Consider the following 27491-nt stretch of genomic DNA (forward strand, 5'->3'; position numbering starts at 1 on the left):
CAGCTAGTTCACATAGCAGCAGGAGTCCACAAAAAAATGGCCATTTAATTCTTTAAATTCAAACTGGTACATTGTAGACGAGATTAGAGTATTCAGATATAAGTATTAATAAAGTTGTTTGCACTGGCAAGCAACTGGTTTAAAAAGCTGATATTGTAATGTTAAGAGTAAATAAAATGTAGCCTTGAACATTAAGACCCAATTAAAAAGCATGATTTCATTTACTTGACATAACACCGTGAAGGCGAGTGATACTTGCCAACGTTACTACAGCTGTGCTTTACATTAGGAAATTAATTAAGATGGCAATTTATACATTTTTCCACTTACAAGCATTAGGCCTTTAAAAAAAAAAATACTACACCATGTATTTTCCTCTCATCGTTCTGCAGTATGGCAATTTTGGTTGAACAAACTAGACTTTACCTGATTTCCTTGACTTGTTTTTCAAGCTAATAAAATAATAATAACTTTGGTTTGTGCAATAGTGATGACAAAGCAGATCAAACTATGCTTGAGCAACTTCCTGCTGTCTGCCTCTGAGAGGCAGTGGATTGTCTCTTGTTCAAATGGCAGCCTTTTCCTGTCATGGCACAGTCTCCTTGCTGTACTATTGTCATAGCCATCTTCCAGTAAGTCTAGAGGAAGAAGGAAGCAACAGAATTATTTATCCCTTCAAGGACGCCAAGGAATCACAACTTAAAAGCAGGTTTAAACTGTTTTCACCCACCCCATTGCTGCTACTTATCATTTTAAAGCAAAGTGCTATAAAATCTTTATTGGGTTTATGTTCAAAGCAGCGTGGTGAAGTAGGTCTCTTTTGCAGATGGGCAGCGGAGTCTGCAGGAGAATAACTTGCTTGAAGTGATGCATCAGGTACAGCACTTCTTCAAACAGCACATAATGAACTTGTGAAACTCCATGCCACAGGATGCAGCAATGGGCTGTAGCTCCTCCCCCCCCCCCGAACCATTTCTGAAAAATGCTATCTTAGAGACCTCAGACTTTAGAGAGCCAGCTTGGTATGGTGGTTAAGAGCGGTGGTTTGGAGCTGTGGACTCTAATCTGGAGAACCAGGTTTGATTCCCCACTCCTCCACATGAGTGGCAGATGCTAATCTGGTGAACCATGTTGGTTTCCCCACTCCTACACATGAAGCCAACTGGGTGACTTTGTGCTAGTCACAGCTCTCTTTGAGCTCTCTTCCCCACCTAACTCACATGGTGTCTGTTGTGGGGAGGGGAGGGAAAGTTGATTGTAAGCCAGTTTGATTCTTCCTTAAGTGGTAGAGAAAGTCAGCATATAAAAACCAACTCTTCTTCTTCTACCTAGCAACCTGCAATTTTTAAAGAGAGAAATTGCCATTTATTAATTATTATTGCTTTTTAGCAAATGAGAATGGCACCTTATTTCCTGCACAGAATTGTGCAGAGAAGAGCTGCTGAGCCCCAACATCATCCCCCATGCCATACAGCAGCTAGGATTCAGTTGACCCAGTACCAAGGCAGCATCCTCCTCATGCCTCCATGGCTGACAGCTGATAAGCAGCTGATAAGCAGCTGTTTATCAATAGATGCCTCAGGATGCTCATCTAGTTTAGATGGCTTTAAATGGGGATTAGACAGATCATGGAGGAAAAGTCCACCAATAGCCATGATGGCTGAATGGGACCACCATGCTGGGAGACAGTATGTCTCTTAATGCCATTTGCTTGGAAAGCAACAGCACTAGGTTTGGCCTTTCATCCCTGCTGTAGGTCTTCCAGGGCACCTGGGCAGCCACTGTGGGAAAGAGGATGCTAGACTACATAGAACTTGGATTCACTGCATTAAACATAAGGTCCCAATGAAAGAGAGTGGACTTCAATTCCAATTAAAGAGATTGATGTGACCCATGTCATATCTCAGTTCAGTTCATACATAGTTGTACTTTTGGTTTAGCTACTAGAAGTGATTGTACTTAACTCTATTCTGTTTTAAAATGTAGCTCTTAATTGCTTCTGGTAACAATAAACTCACTTATAATTCATTTCTTTCTGAATATGAAGGACAAAGAATCGTTCCACACTTAGTGCGATTAAATCAGGGGCAAGTAATTTCATATTGCAAAATTCCTTATACTAGAACGTTACGGTTAAAAAAATAAATTTCTTGACTGACAGATTAATTATGAAGGGAAGGTATAGAGCAGAGTGTGCTGATTGACAATGTGAAAGATAGTGTGTTAAAAATTAGATAGTGTGTTAAAAAAAATAGTATGTATTCTGGTTAATTGGATTTCCCGTATCTCTCTGTTCCTTGATATATATCTGACATGTCTTTTTATACCTCGTGATTCAACCTGCATATGTTTTATGTCCTCCGTTGTGCTAGATAAATTTAATGTCCCATAAAATGTCTGCATTTTTAAAAAAAACGTAATACGGTAGTGGTTATCGGTTTTACAATGATACAGACTTAGATCTTAGCGTAGGGCATGATTATCTTTGAAGCTGAAGACTATGACAACACACTGCTGATAATCTATTTGTGCTGGAATTCTTTGTACAGGCAGGTACAAAGCTTGCAACAATCATTGCTGTAAGAATTTCCCAAATACAAAACTCGTGTTTGGATTATTGTCCACTTAGCAATAATTTTCTATCATGTGTCACCAGGGGGCAGATTTGGGGGCAGAAATGGTCCTAGAAAAGGCTGTGTCCCCAGCCAGCCTTGGTCTCACCCCTAGCACCACCTCCAAAAAGGTGGAGGGAGCACCTGTCTGGCCAACCCTGAGTAGGAGGTGCCTGTTCAGTCTTGGCAGCCAGGTAGGGTGAGGCTGGGTGGGCCTGTCTGGCCCCTCACCAGGTGAGGTAAACCTGGGCAGGTACATCCTGTTCCTCGTTAAGGCGATGTCACATATGTGTGTCCTGCCCTATGGTGAGGCTGGGCTGAGCAAGCATGTCCTGTCCTCTGACAGGTGGCCAGGTGGGCACGTCCCATTCCTCAGCACAGTGAGGGTGAGCATGTCAAAGGTGGGCTGGCTAGGTGTGTCACTCACCATAGCAAGCCCTCCTGTCTCACACCTCCAACTCACAACTAACCCTCTCTCTTTGATCTGGGGTGGCCTTGGTGGGGGGTGGCCCCTGGGTTCAGGTGGCTCAGGGGGTAGCCCCCCAGGCCATCGGCTCACCGAGACTCTTCTTAGTGGCCAATCTGCCCCATGTCACAATGTTTTTCTAAGTGAATTTAAAGATGTAGGCTGCAATCCTATGAGCACATTTAGGGCCAAGCTAGATGTGGCACTGTGATATCTGTGAACAGATCTACCTGGTGCCTGTATTTTTCCCATTCTAGGGTTATTCACAATTTGAGATGGGGGGTGAATAAGTGAAGTGTGATGGAGATTAGGCAAAGCCCTGTCTCTCTGTACCATGTCCCCACCCCCCACCCCAATTCATCCCTGTGTGACTGCTGTTCAAAGATGTGCCAGCATTCTACCTTGTTTGGCCCTGACTTGGAAGTGAATCCCCTTGTAGACAGTGGAATCTATTGAGGATCTAACAAAAGATCTTATTATTCTTTGGTTTCAAAAATGCCTATTGGATTATTTAGAATCATAGAGTTGGAAGGGACCACCAGGGTCATCTAGTCCAACCTCCTGAACAGTGCAGGAATTTCACAACTACCTCCCACACACATCTCCAGCAACCCCTACTCCATGCCCAGAAGATGGCCAAGATGCCCTCTCTCTCGTGAACTGCCTAAGGTCATAGATCAGCATGGCTGACAGATGGCCATCTGCTTAAAAACCTCCAGGGAAGAAGCACTTACCACCTCCCGAGGAAGCCTATTCCACTGAGGAACCACTCTAACTGTTAGAAAATTCTTCCTAATGTCTAGATGGAAACTCTTTTGATTTAATTTCACCTGTTGGTTCTGGTCCGACCTTCTTGGGCAACAGAAAACAACTCGGCACCATCCTCTATATGACAGCCCTTCAAGTACTTGAAGATGGTTATCATCTCCCCTCAGTCTTCTCCTCTTCAGGCTAAACATACCCAGCTCCTTCAACCTTTCCTTATAGGACTTGGTCTCTAGACCCCTCACCATCTTTGTTGCCCTCCTCTGGACACATTCCAGCTTGTCTACATCTTTCTTAAATTGTGGTGCCCAAAACTGAACACAATACTCTAGGTGAGGTCTAACCAGAGCAGAGTAAAGCGATACCATCACTTCATGTGATCTGGACACTATACTTCGGTTGATGCAGCCCAAGATCGCATTTGCCTTTACTGCTCAGGGGAAATGCTCTTTCATGTCACTGGGTGCAAAGGTTAGCCTGGGTATTCCCTCCAGCCCCAGGATCATGCAGGTGCTGTCCTGCCAAAGCAGGATTCAAACTTTTAAAAAAAAAAAGTTTCCTTTTGTATGTTGAGTGCGGCTCTAGGGACCACTGTAGCTTTTTTGTTGTTTCTGCAAGGAACCCTGCCCAGACATTCTGCTTGGTGGGCACTTTTCCCTGTTAATCACTTCCTCCAAAATCACTTTAAAAAAAAAAGGAATGATGAAATCCTTTCTCTGGAGAGCTTTGGGCCTCCTACCTTGGGCTTTTGTGTCATTTCATCAGCATGCCATAAATTGAACAAATTAATGGTTTGTTTCAAAATATGTTTTAAATACAGCATAAATTCGTTTTATGAAAGAGATATTACACTGTCTCATCCAATAACGCGCACTATAGCTTTTAAAAGATTTTTTTTTAATTACTGCACAATACACTAAAGGATGTGAACCATATCACCCAGAGGATGTGAGATGAAATAGAAGCATCCATAAAGCAATTTCCTATGATTAAGCAGTAACACATCAAGTTTGTATTGTTAGCAGCAAGTGATGACTGGTTTGTTAATTAATGACCCAAAGCAAAAGCAAGGCTGATGAATGCCCTAACAAGCTAGCTGTTAACTACTGTGAAGGTGAATTCTGGGATTATAATTGTTGCATTAAACTGTACTCAGTGGTTTATTACTCCATTTTTATGCAGCCTTTTGAAAAATTAGTCTGGGCGAGCTAATAATTGTGTAGCAGCAGCCAGAATAGATGGCATTTCTTCTGGTTTATGCAGCTATCCCTCTGAAAATTGGTTTTTATCAGTAATTAATGTCGAGTTTTGGTAATGAACTGCTAAAAGGTAGACAGACAGTAGTTAGCTGTGTAAGAGGACATGCTTGAAAGGTCTGTCCCAACTTGGTAAAGCTAACTCTAGAGAGGTCAGTATGGGAGGGAGGGGGAATCATAGCACAAAAATAATGGTTGTCTTCTCATTATTGGAGGCAATTTGTTTTTCTGGCAACTGACTAGCTATTGGTTTAATAGGTGATTTGATGGTTACATGATCTGGTTTATGTAATCTATTGGCATTATAAATTTTTTAATGTTAGAACTCTAAAACATTTAGTTCCATCTACTTAATTAATGGCTACCAATACATTTGGGGCCTAATACTGTCATACATCATTTTAAATGTTCTGTAACCTATGTAATGTAGGGCAATGGTTATTCACTAGGAAATTCTAAAGAGCTAATTTGGATGTTGAACAATTCATTGGAGGCAATAAGCTAACAAGAAGATTATTATCACTGTACTAGCTAAGTGCCCATCACTCTCACGTAGGGTTGCCAACCTCCAGTTGGGGCCTGGCATTCTCCCAGAATTATAGCTGCTCTCCAGGCCAGTTTCCCCAGAGGAAATGGCAGCTTTGGAAGGCAGACTTTATGGCATCTAGAGTTGCTAGGCTGAGCATCCCAGCCGACGGGAGGGTTGGGGTGGGAACGCGGTAAGAGGGTGGTTTTCCAGAGTTACAGCGTTACTTCTTGGGGAAACATCTGGTGGGTAACTCTAGGAATCATCAGGAACTCTATATTAAAACCATAAAGTTCCCAGCAGTTCCTAGACCTACACACTGTCACTTCTGGGTTTTTCCCAGAAGTATCATCATGCCAGCGATGTGGCTGGGATTTTAAATTTGACCCCTGCTTGGAACAGCAACAGGCAATGGGAGTTCAGGCTGGGGGATCTCCCACCCCCACCAGGGGCTTGGCAGCCCTAATGGCATCACATCTCTGTGAACTCCTCCTGCTCACAAAACTCTATCCTTCCCAAGCATTCCCTCCGAATCTCCAGGAATTTCCCAATCCAGAGCTGGCAACCTTACATCTCATCATGGCCTGCACTCACTTTCATCCACAGAAGTCAAGGGAAGCCGTTATGTTCTGGGTTAGAAAGTAAAGTGCTATAGTTGGAGGATACAATTGAAATGAAGCACAAAACCTGGCCTTCACACTTGATGTTGTCCATCCTTGTGATTCAGCCCACTTTTTCTCACCAATTCAGTGCTACCACCATAGAAACCCTGTCATACTTGGCTTTGGGGGCTGAGATTTGGTGGTATTGGTACCTTTTATCAAGGTCCAGAGGGGCCCAGCTCAATTACCATGGTCTATTTATGAAATTTCAGAAAGGATATTGACATTGTCGAAGGCTTTCACGGTCAGAGTTCATCGGTTCTTGTAGGTTATCTGGGCTGTGTGACCGTGGTCTTGGTATTTTCTTTCCTGACGTTTCGCCAGCAGCTGTGGCAGGCATCTTCAGAGGAGTAACACTGAAGGACAGTGTCTCTCAGTGTCATATATATTACTCTTCCAACACACTTGACACTGAGAAACACTGTCCTTCAGTGTTACTCCTCTGAAGATGCCTGCCACAGCTGCTGGCGAAACGTCAGGAAAGAAAATACCAAGACCACAGTCACACAGCCCGGATAACCTACAAGAACCGATGTTGACATTTTTATGATCCTGAGGGTGAATAGATGTGTTACAACAGGGGAGGGGAAACTATGTGAAAAGTTTCTACCAGACCTAGAGATAGGATGCTTGAACTAGGGCTGTCAATTCGGTTCGTCCCGATCCGAAAAACAGCTGAATTTCCCACAATTCGGCGGTTTTCAGTTCAATTCAAAAAAAGGCGGGAAAACGACGAGCCAAATTCTGTGAGTTCGGGGCGTGCTGAATAAATTCAGCAAATTCAGGGGCTCAGAATCAGCAGCATAACTGTCAGTTAGTAAGCAGCATTCTCCCACGGCCAATGGTGGCCAAGCTGGGTCTTCTCCTGGCCAATCAGAGCAGGGATTCTCACTTTTGAAATGGCCAGGAGAAGAGTCTAAAAACTCCTGTCCCTCCCCTCCCGTCCCGACTGTATTCACTGCCTTCCAGTTTGTTGGTGGTGCTGCTGAGATATCCAATTCCTGACTGGGCCGAGCTGCTGGTGCTTAACGGAATAGGATTGGATTTACTTCTCCTCTGTGCTCCTGCTGGAAGACATCCACACAGTTTGATTTGGATTTTTTCTCTATATCTTTTCTCCTGTGTGTGTGGGGGGAGCAGAGTCTGTGGGGGGGGGGAGCAGTTTCTGTGGGGGGGAAGCCAAAGGGGGCTTTCACCCATTCTGCTGAGGGGGGTGTGCCCGCTTGCTTCTGCAGGAGTGTGTGTTCTGCTTTTAAAGTTTTAAAGTTTAAAGTTGAGTCTCTCTCCGCTCGGCACCCGGGCCGTACCTCCTCCTCCTTGGTTTTTTTCCCGTTTGGGGTTGAGCCGAGCCGTACTGGTTTGAGGGGGGGGGCTTCAGTTGTATGTCCTCAGGTTTTCCCTCATTCATAAGATCGGTTAGGTCTATTTTGATGCTTGCTCAAACCTGGTTTTCAAATTGTGACTTAAACAATGCATTTGCCCGGTCCCGAGACTCCTGACTCCCGAGTCCGATCCAAAAGGGGAAATTCCACCCCCACCTGCTCCTTATGCATAGCTAGCGCGCCTCTGTCCCTTTCCATGGTTTGCAAACTCCCAAGGTCGCGTCACTTGTTGCTTTGCATGGTTTTGCAAACTCCGAGTCCAAACGGTCTTATTTATTTCTATTCATTCCAATGGGCAGAGGAGAGGACCCCTTCCGGGCTTTGTAAAATATCCAAAACAAACTATGGCTTTGTAAAACAAAACAAAATATGGCTTTGTAAAATATCCAAAACAAACAAACAAGCAAACAAAACCCCAGTACTACAAAAGAAAAAAAAAGGCCTGGGGAAGACTGGAGCTGCTAAAAATGTTAAGAGTCAGTTAAAGCATAAAATGGAAAACAGGAAATTAGGCAGCTCAGGCCCCTGAGACTGAGAATCCTGAAGGGTGTGTTGCGGTAGGATTTCCTGGTTGCTCCACCCCTACTGCCCCTCAGCGCGTCTTCCATAACTATGACCCATATGCCCCATAACTCGGGACCCCTGCCCCAATCGTCACCAAACTTGGGGGTTCTTGCAAGAAGGGTCCCCTCAAGCTACGCTGAATGTTTGGGGCCTCTACCTCCAAAAAGCCCCCCCCCCCGGAGCCGCGGAAAGCCTTTGAATGTGTTTGTGATGGCTTTATTGCAATGGGCAGATGGGGGACTCCTTCCGGGCCCCATAACTCAGGGGGCCCTGCCCCAATCATCACCAAACTTGGGGGTTCTTGCAAAAAGGGTCCCCTCAAGCTACACTGAAAGTTTGGGACCTCTACCTCCAAACACGCCTCCCCTGGAGCCGCGGAAAGGCGAAAATGTGTTTTTAATGGCTTTAAACGGCCGAATTTCCTCCCGAACTCCGAATCTTGCACCGAATTGCACGGATCCGAATCGGGAAAGTTCAAACTTTGGCATTTCCCAAATCAAAACTGGCCGAATTTTGCCGAATCTGTATTTTACCGAATTTTTTTTTCAATAGCCCTAGCTTGAACTCTGCTTTGCTTCTAGTGCAGTGTGCTTCCCTCATAGAACAGCACCACATGCTAAGAGTGATCAAGGGACAAACTGGCATTTATTTATCCCCATATCAAAGAGTAAAATGGCTGGCCTCCTTGCCAGTCATAGAAGTAGCAAAACCAGGTCAGCTCTGAGAAGGCCAGGGAGATTGCCAGTATGTAGGAAATATGGCTTTGTAAAATATCCAAAACAAACAAACAAGCAAACAAAACCCCAATACTACAAAAGAAAAAAAAAGGCCTGGGGAAGACTGGAGCTGCTAAAAATGTTAAGAGTCAGTTAAAGCATCAAATGGAAAACAGGAAATTAGGCAGCTCAGGCCCCTGAGACTGAGAATCCTGAAGGGTGTGTTGCGGTAGGATTTCCTGGTTGTTCCACCCCTACTGCCCCTCAGCGCGTCTTCCATAACTATGACCCATATGCCAGTGACTCTCTTCCTGCCTTTTCCTCATGAAACACTTTGCATTTGTGAGTACAATCAGAACATTGTACGGGTGAAAAAGCAGATAGAGTCATAAGACTTGTTTTTAAAAACGCATCTAATTCTACTAGAGGACTAACCCTCTACTGCTACCAGTGTAATTCACAGGCAATTTAAAAGAGTCAGCTTATACTGAAAGGGGAGTGGCAATTTTACCTGCTTCATTAATATGTTACCTCAGCCTCGGGGTGGGGAGATTACTAGGGTTGCCCACGTCCAGGTACTAGCTGGAGATCTCCTGCTATATTACAACTGATCTTCAGCCAATAAGGGATCAGTTCCCCTGCAGAAAATGACTACTTTGGCAATTGGATTCTATGGCATTGAAGTCCTTCCCCTCCCCAAACCCCACCCTCCTCCGGCTCCATCCCCCAAATCTCCAGGTATTTCCGAACCCAGAGCTCGCAACCCTAGGGATTACCATTGTTTTTCACTTGTCTGAGGCTGCTGGTGGTGGGCGGCGTGTCTTCTCCAAGCGAGGGAAGCCGGGCTGGCATCTCCCTTTATCCATCTCCCTTTCCCTCACTGGAATGGGATTATACATAATTCCCTCTCTGTAGAGTGCAAAACTGCTACCTTGCTTGAGACACTGGGGTTGGAAGGGGCTGGCATAATGGGCCACAGTGCAGGAGGAGCAGTGTGATGGTACACCTTTGTGCATGATTCCTCTTTAAAGGAATTGGGTTGTTGACATGGAAATCCAAAGAAAATGTATTTATCTTTGTTGCATAACACAGTACAAACAGCCATCTGATAAATGTTCCATGCATTGTGATAAATGTGTCAAAGAACAAAACAAAAGGATTGTCAATTTTTTTACCAAAAAAAATTGGAAATACCGGCTACTCTTTTTAATGTCTGCCTGACTTACAGAAAATTTAGATTGTCTGCTAGCAGTCTGTGTAGTTTCAAGGGAGACAATTTGTGTTGGAAGCAGCTAAGCAACTGTAGAATTCCTCACAGTAACAGTGAATAGAACATCTATTATCATATGTTAATGGTGTCAGGAGAATAGCAATCAGATCATTCCGCTACATAGCTGTGAAATTCCTGGCACATGTTTTGCATCCTTCTGTGAAGACAGTAGCCATGTGAAACTTCTCAGTTTGGCCCTTTGGGTATTGCTCTTGCATTCAACAGAATAGAGTACAACATAAAATTAATAAAACACAAAACCCAGGAAATAGTCAAATCACTAATGTACAAAAAGTATAGCAGAATGGAAGTCAGAGGAATCTGCAGCAGAACACCTGATGCAGAAAAATAATTGTTGTGCCATGGAAAACTGTACAGAGGAAGGCCAATCTACCTGCCTCACTTCACAGTGTGGGGTTGGAGGGGAAGGGCCCCAGCTAAAAGGCTTAATAAATGGATGAATTCACATGGGACTAGGTGATCTTCAGATATCATGTGCCTTACCATGTAAGGCTTTTTAATACCTTTTCCAAACTGGGAAAGGCACAGAGCTGAAGAAAGGAAATGCCAGGGCTAACAGGAAAACTTTGTGGGCCCAGAGATATAGGATAGAATGTGTGATTTCGCACCAAGGGGCTGTGGAGGTGATGGGATAGTACATTAATGTGGAATGGAGGACTGGTGTTTAATTTCCTGATTTGGATTAATAATTCCAATTTGCTGGTTGCAGATCTAAAAATGTTTATCTTTTAACAGTCCACAGTGTTATGGAAACTGGATGTGGATTTTTTTAGTCCTGGCCCATATCTGTATTATCTTATGAAACTCCCAAAATAACTTGTGAAAATCAGGGGTGGGGGACACAAGAGGGGGAACCATAATGAAATGCAGGCAGAATCCAATTTCCTCCCCATCTTCCTGGTTGGTGTCCCTTCCCCCTATCCCCCTTACCACCACTGATGTCTCATTTTCCTCCGGCTCAACCCCTGTGCCTCCATTACCGCTGCATTTCTTTGTCTGACATTTGGGTGTTTATAGCCAAACTCTAGCACTTTCCTATATGTGACATTGCATACGCACAGACATTAGCAGCAAATATTATTGCGAGGTTACCCCTTCCCAGCTTTTTAAAAACAAAGACAAGGGTGGTGTTTTCCCCTCTAATGTGGGGTTCCCGGGCTTTGGAGCACCTTGAGTGACAGCTCCCACTGGCCCAGTTGCTCACTTTTGGCTGTCTGCACAGGAGTCAGCTCTTTGCTCTTGGATATAACAACAGAAAAAATGGTACTAAGTAGGGCTGCCAACCTCCAGGTGGGACTACCTATCTCCCAGAATTGTAACTTATCTCCAGACTACAAAGATCAGTTCTCCTGGAGAAAATGGCAGCTTTGGAGGTTGGACTCTATGGCATCATACCCTGCTGAGATCCCTCCCCTCTCCAGTTCCTGTCCTCCCCTGGTTCTACCCCCAAATTTCCAGGGATTTCCCTACCCTGAGTTGGCAGCCCTAGTGCTAAGTGTTGTACCGCAACAGTTGCTCAATGCTCTGGTTGACAATTCTTCATTTACAATTCCTCTTACTGTCGTTTTAAGGTTTATGACTGATGCAGCTCGAAGAGAACAGGAATCCCTGAAGAAAAAAATTCAGCCGAAACTCTCCTTGACTTTATCAAGCTCTGTGTCCCGTGGGAATGTATCTACTCCTCCACGCCACAGCAGTGGAAGCCTTACACCTCCGGTCACGCCGCCCATCACCCCTTCCTCTTCCTTTCGTAGCAGTACACCCACTGGTAAGACTTGCTAGGTTCATTTGACTTAGCCACTGCAGTACACATGGAAAATAAGAAGTGAGCATACAACAAGAAAGATATCATAGTAATCATCCTTACTTTTAATGTCATTTTCTCTTGGTTCAATATAGGAAATTCTGTCATAGCCAAACATGACATGCAAATATGATTTCTGACAAGTGTTATTTTTTTTTTGTCTCTGATAGATGCTTAGCGATGTTGCCTAATAAGTAGTGGTTGGGCCCAGATCGTGGGCAAATCCAGAAGTAGCTTTGGCCAAGTTACAGCATTTCAGCCTCAGTTCTTCATCTGGAAAATATAGGATTGCGTGATGTAGTGGTTAAGAGCGGTGGATTCTGATCTGGAGAATGGGGTTTGATTCCCCACTTCTCCACCTGAGTGGTGGATGCTAATCTGATGAACTGGATTTGTTTCCCCACTCTTACACATGAAGCCAGCTGGGTGACCTTGGGCTAGTCACAGCTCTCTCAGTCCCACCCACCTCAAAGGGTGTCTGTTGTGGGGAAGGGAAGGTGATTGTAAGCCGGTTTTAGTCTCCCTTAAGTGGTAAAGTCGGCATATAAAAACCAACTCCTCCTCCTCCTCCTCTTCTTCTTCTTCACACAATTTCTACTGGTGCTAGAGATTTTGCACAAACACAAGTGGTATCATCTAGCACTAAGTCAGACTTATTGTCCTTTACTTGCATTTCTGCTTGTGCAAGAATTTGTGCATTCTGAGCCCTATGATATTTTGAGAGGGTGATGCACAACATCTTATGCAAGCAGAACTGGCTAAGTCTACGTTTCGGCTTGTGCATTACTGGATCCAACCCATAGTGATCTTGCCATATATGGATGTAAGGATTAAGGAAACGTTACCCCCACACACACCTTTAAAAAAATCTTCATGGGCTTTAAAAAGGAAACAAACAAAATCAGTACTTCTGTTCTGCTAGTGTAAAATTTTAATTTATATTTCCCTGGAAAGCACACCCATATTTGTGTCACTAGGACTGCCAGCTTTGGGTTGGGAAATACCTGCAGATTTTGGGGATGGAGCCTGAGAAGTTTGGGGAGGGACTTCAGTGGGGTATAATGCCACAGAATCCCCCTTCCAAAGTAGCCATTTTCTCCAGATGAACTTATCTCTATTGCCTGAAGATCAGTTGTAATCCCAGGAAATCTCCAGCCATCATTTGGAAGTTGGCAACCCTGTGTATCACAGATAAAGCTCTTAAAATAAATAAAAACTTATGCCCAACCGAAGCCAGAATGTTCAGTGCTGTGTTAGTACAATGCCTTATTGGCTTGTCAGGATCTTATTTAAGATGACTTTAGATATCTACGCTTAAAAATGAGCTCCCTACGTTAAGCAGTGTTTATTTTAACGTAGGCTAGCTCATTAAATTAGGTGCTCTCCTACAGAACAATTTGTACTAGAAATAAGAGCATAGTAATGTGAGACTTCATTAAATAGTTCTTCTATTAAATCTTTGCATAGAGCTGGGCTGGATGCCATTTTTGCAGGTGAGTTATGGTGTGTGCCAAAGTGTGAATTAACAAAATTGTACTTGGATGTGGTGGGGGGGATGTTTTGTATGGCCATGAAGTTGTCTCCTTAATTGCACTGGTAGAAGCTCTTGCATGCTCATTATTTGGCTATCCAAAGCAAATTAAATTAAAACTGATTGCATGTGTTGTAGCCAAAATAAATTATTTTGAAAATATACATGTGGTTAGTCAGTGTAAGTGTAACATATTGGCGCCATAATCCCTAGTTTCAAATGTAAACCACATAACATTGAAGACCACAGATTTCTGTTGCACTCCTCTCTTGATCCACATTGAAAGAAAATGAGTGTTGGCTGAGAACCATTATAAGTTCAAAAATATGTTTATAAAATAAATCCATTAAAACTGAGGCAAGTAATATTTGAATTCCTTAAGATTTCATTTCCAGTGTTCTGTTAAAATTAAAATGCTGAGAACCTTCTTATTACCACAGGCTGAAGCTTAAAAATAAGCTAAAATCTCTTTGTGTTGGCGCTCTATACTTTACAAAGTGCAAAGCTTTCCTTGCCTATTTTTATGCTGTTTCTTGCTTTGATCCCATTCTTGCTTTGATCCCTATTTACATATTGTTGTCTAGGAAGTCACAACACAGAAGTAAACTAATACTCAGCTCAATCTGAGGAAACTCAGTGCTTGACAAATTAGTTTTTATATATAATCTGGAAGGTCCGGGCAAAACAAAGCCGTATGCATTCAAAGCCAAAATAGTTTGCCTTCTGTTCCTACCCCTTTCTGTAGACTGCTACCTAAAAGGAGTGCGTATCTTTTCCCTGACCTGGATAGCCCAAGCTAGCCTGAGCCCATCAGATCTCAGAAGCTAAGCAGGGTCGACCCTGGCAAGTATTTGGATGGGAGACCTCCAAGGAATACCAGGGTCGTGATGCGGCGGCAGGCAATGGCAAACCACCTCTGAACGTCTCTTGCCTTAAAAACGCCACCAGCGGTCGCCGTAAGTCAGATTTGACTTGAGGGCAAAAAAACAAACATTGAAATGCAGGGACCTGAGCAAATTGGTGTTCATTTCCTTGATTAGAATCTCCATTTGTTGAGAGGAAACACACTGCAGTTCACTCATGTTACCTGCATTTGGATACCACAGCAAACTTGAGTTTGATGGAAGGCGTCCCAAACTAAGAAGAATGTTTCAGAGGGTATCTGTGTTGATCTGTTTTAGAACATTTAGATTTAAGTCCAGTAGCACCTTAGAAACCAACAAGATTATCAAGATTATCACTTTTGAGAATCAAAGCTCCCTTTGTTAGATACCTGTCTGACAAAGGGAGCTTTGACTCTCGAAAGCTTATACCCTGAAAATCTTGTTGGTCTCTAAGGTGCTACTGGACTCAAATCTAACCAAGCTAAGAAGCATCCAATTGCTGTCCACTCTTTAAAAGAGGATGGAGTCCACAGACACAGGAAACGTATGCCATTTTTCTGCCTGTCTTAACCGACCAACATTTTGTCTTGATGTCCAAATGGAGTCAGTATAACACAGATCACAATAATTAATTCTGTCCAGAGCCATATGTGACAAATTACCAAGTATACAGACAGTCAATATTTCCTAGGAAACAATTGCAGATCTTTCCTGTTGGGAAAAATCAAATTTATGTTCTCAACTTTGTTGTTGTCATAATACCATTGGTGTATCTTGCCTAATTCCAAGAAACTTAAAATGCTGATGGGAAACGTGTGTGAAGCCTGGCTGTACGTAAACCTCCTGTGATTCTGGAACTTTAGGTTTCCTGCTGCCTGGTAGGTGGGCTACGCACTAGCCAAATGGAATCCTAGTTTGTAGGAACTGAGCCGGAGGAAGCCCTGCATCAAACACTTCCAAGTATATAACCTTCTCTTCTTATCTGCTATGCCTGAGGCCGTTTTCTTATTTGAGCCTGCCTTTTTTATTGCCCTGTATCGTTATTTCTCTTTCCGTGTCCACAGTATCCTTGCTGTGCCCTGACGACAAGGCTTGTTACATTGCAGGCTTCCCAGTAACTGCTTTTCTCAAAGCCAAATCCTTTTTTTCGGTAGCAGGCCCCAGTGGCTTGGTAATTAGTTGTATGGGAATTTTCACAGTAACCTCCCCAAGGAGCAATTTCACCAAAGAGTAACGCTCTTGTCTAGACCAAGCTCATAAAGTCATCACTAGTTGTGATTTCCATTCTACAAAGCAGTGGCTGAAATACTGCCTTTCGTCTTAACTGGTCTTGCAAACATGCATGTGGCACAGCTGCTGATGTGGCCTACGGATGGATGGATAGATAGATATCAATGTCAATGTCACAAGTGTCTGGTCTTTGTCTGCATTTGCTGCCTTTTCTTCTTTTCGTATGATTTATCAGTGCTACTGCTCCATTTCCAGTAATTTATTTCTCTAGCACAAGTATTTACTTTCAACGCAGCATATATGTGTAATATAAAGATCAGCGCAATACCAGTACAAGTTTTATTCCTGTATAGTTTAATATCCACTTCAATACAGCTATAATAGCAATAACAGGCTAGTGCAATATATATATATATATGTGTGGTGATGGCTGCCAACTTGGAAGGCTTTCAAAGGGGAGTGGCCAAATTCATGGAGGATGGTACTATGAATGGCTACTAGTCATGACAGATATCTACTTCCTCCAGTACCAAAGGCAGTAATATCACTGGAAAGGACAGGCGGGAAGATGCTGTTGCAGTCATCCTGCTTGTGGGCTTCCTAAGGGCAGCTGGGTGGCTGTTGTGTGAACAGAATCCTGAACTTGATGGGCCTTTGGTCTGATCCAACATGGCTCTTATGTTTTAAATTATTTTTCTGTAACTAAAAGCAGATTTTATCATTTTCAATTGATAACGTGTTATCCTGATGTCAAAGGATAAAAAGGGCTATTTAATGTAGCTGCATGGTAACATCCAGGTGTTAAAAAAAAAAAAAAAGCTGGAGTATGTAACTGGAAATCTGCTAATGAATATCTGCTCAGAAAAAATATCACATTCATGTTCTGACTCCAAACAGAATTATGTTCAAAATTTGGAAGTAATCTAAAAAACTCTAACTTGACAATTATTCTCGTTTCCAACTGCCTGGTTTCATTTCCCTAGAAAATAAGAAAGGGAGAAAGGAGAGAGAATGATTCAGCAGATATGTGGCCTGAATGCAGTGTTGTCCAACCAGAACAGTTGTCCCGTTTTCCACCTACACAATCATCCTAGTTAGCATTTCTGTATACAGCCATTCCGTCTTAAGCAACCTGCGCCAAGAAATGTGTTCTCCATTGAAACCAAGAGAAAATATTGTCAGGTTAATTTTCCAATATGGTTAGCATTAATTCCTATATTTAAAAAAAAAACGGATTCAGGGTTTTAAAATGACTATGGTGAAAGTTCAACTTGGGCTTCTTCTTTTTCTTTTTGCATATCCCTACTACTTCATATTAACAGCTGCTGATGTTTACCGTTAAAGCCCTTCATGGCCTGGGACCACATACTTGAAGCCCTTTTCCTCCCAATATGAACCAATGCATGCCTCATAGCAGTGCCTTCCTGGCAAGCCCCTCACTCAAGAGTATGATCTGTTACAGCCTGGGACTTTTTTGCTGCTGCTCCCCTACTGCTGAAGAGCCTCCCAAAAGGGATGAGACAGGGACTTACCATGGCAGCCTTCTGAGAGCCTGCGTGGTGTAGTGGTTAAGAGCGGTGGATTCCCCATTCCTCCACATGCAGCCTAGTGACCTTGGGCTAGTCACAGTTCTCTCAGAACTCGTTCAGCCCCACCTACCTCACAAGGTGTCTGTTGTGGGGAGGGGAAGGCAATTGTAAACTGTGTTGAGGCTCCTTAAAGGTAGATAAAAAGCATTTATAGCTGTGGATAAGTGAAAGCCTAGTAGCTGAATATATACCGTATTTTCCGCTCCATAAGACACACTTTTTTCCTCCTCAAAAGTGAGGGGAAATGTCTGTGCATCTTATGGAGTGAATGTGCGCACAGAGCCAGCTGGGCGCGCTGGGAGGCGGGCGGGGGAAGCCGGCTCACGCCATTCCAGCGCGCCCAGCTGGCTCTGTGCGCCCCGCCCGCCCCCCAGCTGGGAGGCGGGCAGGGTGCACAGAGCCGGCTCGGGTCGTTCCAGCGCAAGCCGGCTTTCCCCACCCCGACGGCCAGCTGGGGGGGTGCGTCTTATGGTCAGGTGCGTCTAATGGAGCGAAAAATACAGTAGGTATTCCATTGCAGAACTGTGAGAGCCAGCATGGTGTATTGGGTTAAGGTGTCAGACTAGGATCTGGGAAACTCAGGTTCAAATCCCCACTTGAGTCGTGGAAGCTTGCTGGGTGACCTTGGGCCAGTCACATGCGTGGTATAGTGGTTAAGAGGTTCTTTAACCCCTTCCGCCCCAACTTTTGTCTGCTGAAAGAATTTCTGCTTTAATGCCTGCAGGGAAAAATAATAATTTTATGCTACTTTTTTAACCCGTGGGAATGCAAGCATTTTGGGGGTTGGTGTTCTTCAGCACGAAATCAGCAGGGGTGGAAAGGTTTCAAGAGCCCCCCTCTCTTTTTATTGCTGTTCTCTTTGAAAAAGCAGCCCCACCACTTGGAGTAGAAAAGAAGTATTTTTAAATGAATACAGGGGAGGAAACCCAGAATGTTTCCAAAGTTTCCAGAAAAGGGCTTTCCCAACCTTGCTGCATGAGATCCTTGAAGTGGGCATGCTGGAGATGAAATATAGGATTTCTACATACAACGCATCTGTTCTGCCACTGTGAGCAGTTGCACCGTTCAGACGTCCTACTCCTAGCAACCATTGTTTGTTTATTATCCCCCTGCCTTAGAAAGGTCAGGTAGCTTTCTCACTACCCACCACCATCCATCCCGAAACTGATCAGGCCTACACCTCCTAAGGGCCAGGGATCCTGTGTGCTCCCACATTATTCTTTAGAAGAAATTCCCATTGATTACATATATCTGATATGTAAGCCTTGTTCAACTCTTGCTCCATTTTTGTCAGCGAGGGCATGCAATCGGACCCGGGATAGCGAGGTGACTTTCGTTTCATCTCTCCTTCCCATGGGAAGGAAGAGGCAACAGCCAAAAGGCTCGAGAGATCTCCACTTCAAAGTGACTTCCTGATTGTAATCCTGCTCTGATCTTAAGGTGTGAATTCTCTCTCTTGGTATTGGGGAACCGCTGATGTTTTGCATTTCAAAGATGTTACTTGTAAACATGCTAGCGTGTGTACGCTATAAGAATACCCTCCAAATGATTTGGCGCCATTGTAACGTTGTGTTTCATAGATTACTGTACCCTTCCTTTCAAATAAATTCTACTTTAACTCTCTGCTAACGTCTGGAGTAAAGTTGATGATTCCTGAGAGGCAACGGAGTCCTAGAATCTGACAGTACGTTACAATCCCAACCTTTTTTGTTTTCGGGTCAGAAGTAGTATTAGGATGTCTGTACCACCCTCGGGGCCGCTCAACGCGGGAGAGGAAAGTCGGCAGACTCCCGCTGATATTGAGGTTGGCCAAGGAGAAGCGACCCCGGAGCAGCGCCCACCCGGGCCTACCGATGTCCCTGGGAGGCTGACGTGGACCCCCCGACTCTCGGGGGCCGGGCAGCGGCAGAGAGCAGCGTCAGAACCATGAGGCGACTTCTACCGGGGACCGCTGGCCGCTTGGTATGGAGAGGGGGAAGGGTGGAAGGACCCCACGCTCGCTCACACCCCTACCCTCACGGCAGAAGCGGCCACTCTGATACGCGGACAGAATCAGATGCTCGTTCTGCAGAATCGGGACCTGCAAACTCAGCTAGACACCTTGCAGCGGGATCTCGCAGCTGTTCTAGGGGCAGTGAGGGGGCTTGGACAGCCTGTGCAACCACCCCAAACGGATTCGCGGCCGACTACAGGACCGCTCGTTGTTGGGGAGGCTCCCACGCCCAGACGCCCTACGGCCAGAGACCTGAAGGTATCTTTCGACGGATCCAGCTCACAGTTGCCTCACTTCTTACTCCAAATTTCCGGCTTCATGAAGGACCAGGGGGAGACCTTTGCCTCGGAAGAGGCTCGGGTCAGGTATGTGATCAGCCTGCTGGAGAAGGAAGCGGTGGAGTGGGCAGTGACAGCGGCAGAGACTATGCCTAGGGTTTTGGCATCCCTGGATGAGTTCTTGTCCGCTCTGCGACGCAGGTTCGAAGACCCCCACCGGGGGGAAAAGGCAAAGGTTGCCCTGCGTCGTTTGAAGCAGGGAGCCCGCTCAGTAAGTGAGTATGCACAAGACTTTTTATCTTTGTCGTGCAAGATACGGGAGTGGAGCGAGGCCACAAAGGTCCAGCATTTCCGCGAAGGGTTGCGGTGGGAAGTGCTGGATGGCTGTTTGACTTTGGGAGATCCAGAATCGGTGGAGGAGTGGATAAGTTTAGCAGCTCTGGTAGAGAATCGCAAACTTACCCTCCAGTTCTCCAGGGATCGTCCTTCGAAGACAATCCCTATCCCGCCCGCGAGAGGGGACAACGCAGTAGGCCCCCGGCGAGAGGGAAGACATCGAGGAGTCTACAGTCTCGACAGGGCGCGTCGGTTCAGGGAGGGAGCTTGCCTTCAGTGTGGGAAGATGGGCCATTTTGCAGCAAAATGTACCAACACGCCGTCAGAAGGGACGAGCAACAGGGCGACACAAGAGCGGGAGGCGACACCACCTCGGAATCTGGAGCACAGGAGAGCGGAGGGGATGAACGGTCGCCGTGGGGCGGCGGCCCTGCAAGCTGAAACCTCATCGGATCTCCACAATCGTTGTACCCGAGATAGTTTCCGAAGCCCCTCACCGGCAAAAAACGAGGACGGCCTTCTGTGAGGGAACCGGCACAGAGGGCACCCGCGGAAGAAACCAAACCGGCTCCATGTAGGGTGAGTGATCAGGGAGAGACATTACTGATACCTGTGGTGTTACGAAACCCCCAAGGGGGGGAACCTGTGGCTGTTGTGGCTATAGTGGATTCCGGGTGCTCCCGGACCCTAATTGATCAGGCGGTGGTAGAGCGTCTGAAAATTGGGACTCGAGAACTGGACCAGTCCCTACACTTCCATCAAATGGATGGGAGTGACCTGCGGGGGGGGCCGGTTCATTTGCGCACTCGCAAGATGTGGTTGGGGGTGGGAAATCACTGGGAACAAATCCACTTCACGGTAGTTCCTAAAATTTCCTACCCGGTGGTGCTCGGCATCAATTGGTTGGTGGGGCATAACCCGAGCATTGATTGGGAACAAAGGCAGGTGGTATTTGGAGCTCCCCAGTGCGAGAGACACAGCCGGGATGATTTACCTGGAGGGGAAGGGGGAGACGCCGCTGCTTTGGAGATGCCCACGTTACCCCCAGAGTATAGTGACTTTTCCGATGTATTTGAAGGGACGGATTGTGATTTATTGCCTCCTCATCGCACAACGGACTGTGCCATCGAACTGATTAAGGATGTGAAACCGTCCAAGGCTCGAGTTTATGCCATGAGTCCTCACGAGAAAACAGTGCTGCGAGAATTTCTGGACAAGAACTTGAAGCGGGGTTTCATACGGCCGTCCAAGGCTGCATTTTCTTCTCCCTGCTTCTTTGTGAAGAAGAAAGGTACATCTGATCTCAGACTGTGTGTAGACTACAGGGGGCTTAACGCGATTACTGAAACTAATGCCTACCCCCTTCCCTTAATCCCGGATCTCCTGAGTGCGTTACAGGAGGGTTGTGTTTTTTCGAAAATTGACCTGGCGGAAGCCTACTACAGGGTCCGGATCAAGGAGGGGGATGAAGCTAAAACAGCCTTTTCTTGTTGCTATGGTTTGTTTGAATTTTTAGTCATGCCATTCGGTCTGTCTGGGGGGCCCTCGTGCTTCATGCAATTAATTAATGAGATCCTACACGACCTCCTATTTAAAGGTGTAATAGTATTTCTCGACGATTTATTAATTTACTCCAAGGATCCCGCAGAGCACAGAGAGTTGGTGCGGGAGGTGTTGAGTCGTCTAAGGGACAATCATTTGTATGCTAAGTTATCAAAATGTGCATTCAACCAAGACCAATTGTCGTTTTTGGGTTATGTGATATCTCCCCAAGGGTTAAGCATGGATCCGGAAAAGGTGCAGGCAGTGTTAGGATGGGAACCTCCCAGAACTCGCAAACAAGTTCAGCAGTTTCTGGGGTTTGCGAACTTTTATAGAAATTTTATTCAGGATTTCGCTCAAATAGCCTTGCCTATTACTGATTTGCTTAAAACCAAGGGGAAGGGGCAAGAGGCCACCTTTGCACAATACCAGGTACCTTGGACTGCCAGGTGTCAGGCGGCTTTCGAAATTCTTAAGGAGCGCTTTACCTCTGAACCCATTCTGGCGCACCCAGATTGCTCCAGGCCATTCACCTTACAGGTAGATGCCTCTGACAAGGCGATGGGAGGCGCGCTCCTTCAGAGGGATGATCAAGGGAGACTTAGACCCTGCGCATATTTTTCTAAGAAGTTCTCTGGCCCTGAACTCAATTGGCCAATTGGGGAAAAAGAGGCAATGGCGATTAAACATGCACTCACGGTTTGGCGACAGTTCCTGGAGGGGGCTGCCGAGCCCTTTGTGGTATGTACTGATCACCGCAACCTCGAATCTATTTTGGGTCAGCGGAAGCTGTCAGCCAAACAAGTGCGTTGGTCTACCTTTTTCTCTAAGTTTAATTTTACCATCAAACACATGCCTGGGAAAGAAAACTGCTTAGCAGACGGACTGTCTCGCATGCCGCAATATGAGTGTCAGGTTGAGCGGCCGGTGGGTTCTCTTTTCACACGGGAACACCTGGGTTTGACTCCAGAGGGGAATAGTGCAGGAGTTCTGACCAGAGCGCAAAGCCGCGCGGCGGCACAGGACTCGAGTTCGAGTTCCCCTCGTGAAGCGGTCGCTCCCACCTCCTCATCCCCAGCAGTCCCCGGAGAACTCTCAACCACTACCGCTGGGGAGGGGGGGGGAATCTCCCAAATAGAGCGAAGGGACCAGGCTGAAGGGCCGGTACCCACCCCCTTGCCGGGGTCGGATGTTGCCATTCCCCGCCTCTGGGCAGTTCCAGAAAGCCTCCCGGAGGTAGTCAAGAAAAGGTGGGGGGAGGCTCTTCAACGGGAGCGGGAGGAAGAATCTATCCCGTCCCAGATGACGGACAAAAACGGTATCTGTAAGAACAAACATTACGTGCCCAGGGAACTGAGGCGGGAGATATTGGAACGGAGCCACAGTTCAACAATAGGGGGACATTTTGGGTTTGCTAAATCCTTACACCTAATAAGAAGACAGTTTTGGTGGCCGGGGATGCGCCAAGACATCGAAGTATTTATCAAATCCTGCCCTGTGTGCGCAACTAGTAAACGTTTGATGGGAAAACCCCCGGGATTATTAAAGCCCCTAGAAACTCCCGAGGCACCCTGGCGAGTGATTGGGATGGATTTCATAACAGACCTCCCATCCAGTCAGGGGAAGACTGTCCTGTGGGTAATCACGGATCTTTTCTCTAAGCAAGTTCATCTCGTACCGTGTGAAGGGATGCCATCTGCACATAAACTGGCTCGCTTGTTTGTGCACTGCATATTCAAATTGCACGGATTTCCACGGAAGGTCCTGAGTGACAGGGGCTCCGTGTTTGTGTCCAAGTTCTGGAAAGCGTTTTTAGGAATTGTAGGTGTGCAGTTGGGTTTGTCATCTGCCTATCACCCCCAGACGGATGGGCAGACCGAAAGGGTTAATGCGGTGATGGAATGTTATTTGCGTTGTTTTGTTAATTATCACCAAGACAATTGGGTTGATCTGCTGCCACTGGCAGAATATGCCTACAATAACTCGGTGCACTCTGCAACCGGGGTGAGCCCATTCAAAGCAGTTTATGGAATGGATTTTGGACCATTAGGGGCTGTACCCACCCCACCAGAAGGCGATCCCCCCGAGGTGTCTAAATGGGCTCACACAGTGAGGAACACTTGGCCCTGGCTTGTAAAAAACCTGGAACAGGCTAAAGATAGGTACAAACTACAAGCAGACAAACACAGAACACCTCAGTGGGAATTGAGGGTCGGAGAAAAGGTGTATCTTTCCACTAAGAACCTCAGGTCTTTACGCCCGTGTAAAAAATTGAGCCAACGGTTTGTGGGCCCATTTTCTATCTCCAGAGTTATCAATGAGGTTACGGTAGAGCTGGAGCTACCCAAATCCTTACAAGGGGTGCACCCGGTGTTTCACGTGAGTCTACTAAAACCCTTTCTACAAGCACCAGAATGGCACCCCGAACCCGAAGCGGCAACTCCCATCATGGTACAGGGCGAACGGCACTTTGAAATCTCCAGGGTGCTCGATTCTCGGAGGCGCAGGGGCCGACTGGAATATCTTGTGCGTTGGAAACATTTAAATTCCAGTCACGATGAGTGGGTGTCCGCTGTTCACGTACAGGCTCCAACCCTTGTAGCGGATTTCCATCGCCATTACCCGGACAAACCAGGAAATCTGGAGGGGGGGCCTTTGGGGAGGCGGAGTGTCAGCGAGGGCATGCAATCGGACCCGGGATAGCGAGGTGACTTTCGTTTCATCTCTCCTTCCCATGGGAAGGAAGAGGCAACAGCCAAAAGGCTCGAGAGATCTCCACTTCAAAGTGACTTCCTGATTGTAATCCTGCTCTGATCTTAAGGTGTGAATTCTCTCTCTTGGTATTGGGGAACCGCTGATGTTTTGCATTTCAAAGATGTTACTTGTAAACATGCTAGCGTGTGTACGCTATAAGAATACCCTCCAAATGATTTGGCGCCATTGTAACGTTGTGTTTCATAGATTACTGTACCCTTCCTTTCAAATAAATTCTACTTTAACTCTCTGCTAACGTCTGGAGTAAAGTTGATGATTCCTGAGAGGCAACGGAGTCCTAGAATCTGACAGTTTTAGACAGCCACACCTCAAAAATAAATGCAAGCTACATCTCAGGCACCTCAGATAAGTACAATGTGCATGAGACATTTTATGGCCTCTACTGTAAGTGGTTGGATAGCTGTTGTACAGCTATAAAGCATGTTTAATCTATAGTTATAAAACAGCTCTTGAATATATCTTAATAACTTCATAAGTTTGTAGTTCATTTACGTAGGTGCTTTTTTATTATAATCCTTTATCTTCATGAATCTGTTTCCTGATCCTGTTACTTTAAAAATACTTCAGTGCAGTCTTGGAGTTGTATTTTAACCTGTATGTGTGTGTGTGTGTGTGTGTGTGTGTGTGTGTGTGTGTGTGTGTGTGTGTGTGTGTGCTGCCAAGTCGCTTTTGACTTATGGTTACCCTATGAATTAATGAACTCCAAAACGTCATATTATTAATAGCCTTGCTCAGGTTTTCTAAACCGAGGGCTATGGCTTCCTTAGTTCAGTCAATCCATTTCATGTTGGGTCTTCCTCTTTTCCTGCTGCCATCTACATTTCCTAGCATTATTGTCTTTTCCGGTGACTCTTGTCTTCTCATAATGTGACCAAAGTAGGATAGCCTCAGTATGATCATTTTAGCTTCTAGGGAGAGCTCAGGTTTGATTTGAACTAGAACCACTTATTTATCTTTTTGGCAGCCCATGGTATCCATAAAACTCTCCTCCAACACTACATTGCAAATGAATCAACTTTCTTCCTGTTAGCTTTCTTCATTGTCCAACTTTCACACTCATATATAGCAATGGGGAATACTATTGTACAAATTATCTTGATCTTGGTCATTAGGGACACATCCTTACAATCAAGGATCTTTTCTAGCTACTTCCTGGCTGCCCTTCTCAGTATCAAATCCTTCTGATTTTTTGGTTGTGGTCTTTCTTTTGGTTGATGATGGAGCCAAGGAATAGAAAATCTTGAACAATGTCAATTTCTTCATCACCATCCATAGGGTTGCCAGGTCCCTCTTCACCACCGGTGGGAGGTTTTTGGGGCTGAGCCTGAGGAGGGTGGGGTTTGGGGAGCGACTTCAATGCCATAGAGTCCAATTGCCAAAGCGGCCATTTTCTCCAGGGGAACTGATCTCTATCAGCTGGAGATCAGTTGTAATAGCAGGAGATCTCCAGCTAGTACCTGGAGGTTGGCAACCCTAACCATCCTTAAAGTTGTGTACTTCCTCAGTAGTAATTCTTTTGTATTCTTGATGCTCAGCTGTAATCCTGCTTTGGCACTTTCTGCTTTAACCTTCATTAATGACTTCATTCAGGAGTCATTTCACGTCTTCACTATTTTTTGCCAGTAATGTAGTATCATCTATATATCTCAAATAGTTAATGTTCCTTCCATCAATTTTCATTCCACCTGCATCTAAATCTAATCCAGCACTCCTTATGACATGTTCAATATAGATTGAAGAGATGAGGAGATAAAATACATCCTTGTCTGACCCCTTTGCCAACAGGAAAACATTTTGTTTCCCCATATTCTGTCCTAAGACTAGCCTCTTGTCCAAAGAACAGGTTGCTCATCAAAACAATCAGATGTTGTGACACACACATTTCTTTTAAAATCAACCATTTCTTTTCATAATCCACACAGTCAAAAACTTTACTATGATCTATGAAACACAAGCTGATTTTTTTAATGGAACTGTCATATGCTCTGGTAACCAATGTAAATTTGCAATATGATCTCTAGTGCCTCTTCCTTTACTTAATCCAGTTTGCACATCAGGCATTTATCATTCTATATATGGTAAGAGTCTTTGTTGTAAGATTTTGAGTATCACATTGCTCATGTGAGAAATTAATGCAATGGTCTGATAGTTGCTGCAGTCTTAGATGTCTCCTTTTTGGAATTGGAATGCAGATTGAGCGTTTCCAGTCCCTGGGCCATGGTGTTGTTTTCCATATTTGCTGGCATATTTTTATTAAGATTTGGATGGACTCGGTTGCTGTGGCTTCAAATAGCTCTATTGATATCCAATCTACTCTCCCAGTTGCTTTGATTGCAGCTTTCATTTCACTTTCTAAAATTGCAGGATATAAGAATGCAGCCTCAAAATAGCAGCCATTAGGAACACTTTTTTTTTCTTTTTTTTCCCCTGGATTCAGATGTTCAATCTTTTGTCCCTGGGACTAGATATTCAGTTTGTATTTTCACTTATTAGATCTTCAAAAGACTTGCTAGAATTCAATTAACATACCTATGGCAGAGAATGAAAAATCATCCACTTTCTTTTTCCTTCACTGACATAGGTAATCTTATTGCCTGTGCCTTGTCCAGAAAAAGGAGAGAGCTGTGGCTGGCAGAGATTTTATGATGCTTGAGTTAATTTCCAGGATAAAGCTTTGGCTGGAAGGACCTGTTCAGGTTTATTTATGCATTGCATTTATTTGCTCTTTTATTTTAATTATCTTTTTAGAAGAAGTTGCACTGTAAAACATTGCTGTTTAATGGCAGGAGGTCTGTGTTCCAAGCAGCCAATAATGGAATTTCTTTAAACGAAGCTGCAGAAACACCACTGAAGAATGTTTTAAAGCAGCAGCCACGAGACCAGGTTGATCTTGTTTTCCTGGGTTGCATATAAAAAACAAAAGGCCTTTAGCCCGACTGAAAGGTCTTTTTTGTAGGAAACAAGATTGCAAGGGGAAAATCTTTATATGAGAATGCAAAATAACTTCCTGAGATTATGGGCACAGCGTGCCCATAAAATATCAAGAGCACATTGTATGCTAACATTGTAACGTAGCACCTCTTGCAACTTTCAAGCCACGTGTATCAAAAGCAAGTCCAGAGCTACAGCACCCAGGTCTTGGTGTTGGTTGGCTGTTTTCTTTTCATTTAAATCTGTGCTTACATATTCACAGGTCAGTGTTTAGTTGCTGTTTTTGCAGTTAGTGGAAAATATAAACAAGCTCCCCGCCCACCCCAATATAGTAAAACATATTGAATGTTCTACATCA

At 45.0% G+C, this 27491-nt stretch overlaps 1 protein-coding gene across 1 annotated transcript in view; it reads left to right on the forward strand.

Annotated features, from left to right (window-relative positions):
• Nucleotides 1-27491, forward strand: part of JAZF1 (JAZF zinc finger 1) — a 150796-nt gene that overhangs the window by 112395 nt on the left and 10910 nt on the right. Inside the window, exon 3 of the mRNA XM_056857591.1 lies at nucleotides 11812-12008. Within this exon, the coding sequence (XP_056713569.1) occupies nucleotides 11812-12008 (197 nt within the window). The remainder of the gene's footprint in view (nucleotides 1-11811; nucleotides 12009-27491) is intronic.

This window comes from Euleptes europaea, chromosome 11 (assembly GCF_029931775.1).
Source record: "Euleptes europaea isolate rEulEur1 chromosome 11, rEulEur1.hap1, whole genome shotgun sequence".
Classification (NCBI taxonomy): domain Eukaryota; kingdom Metazoa; phylum Chordata; class Lepidosauria; order Squamata; family Sphaerodactylidae; genus Euleptes; species Euleptes europaea.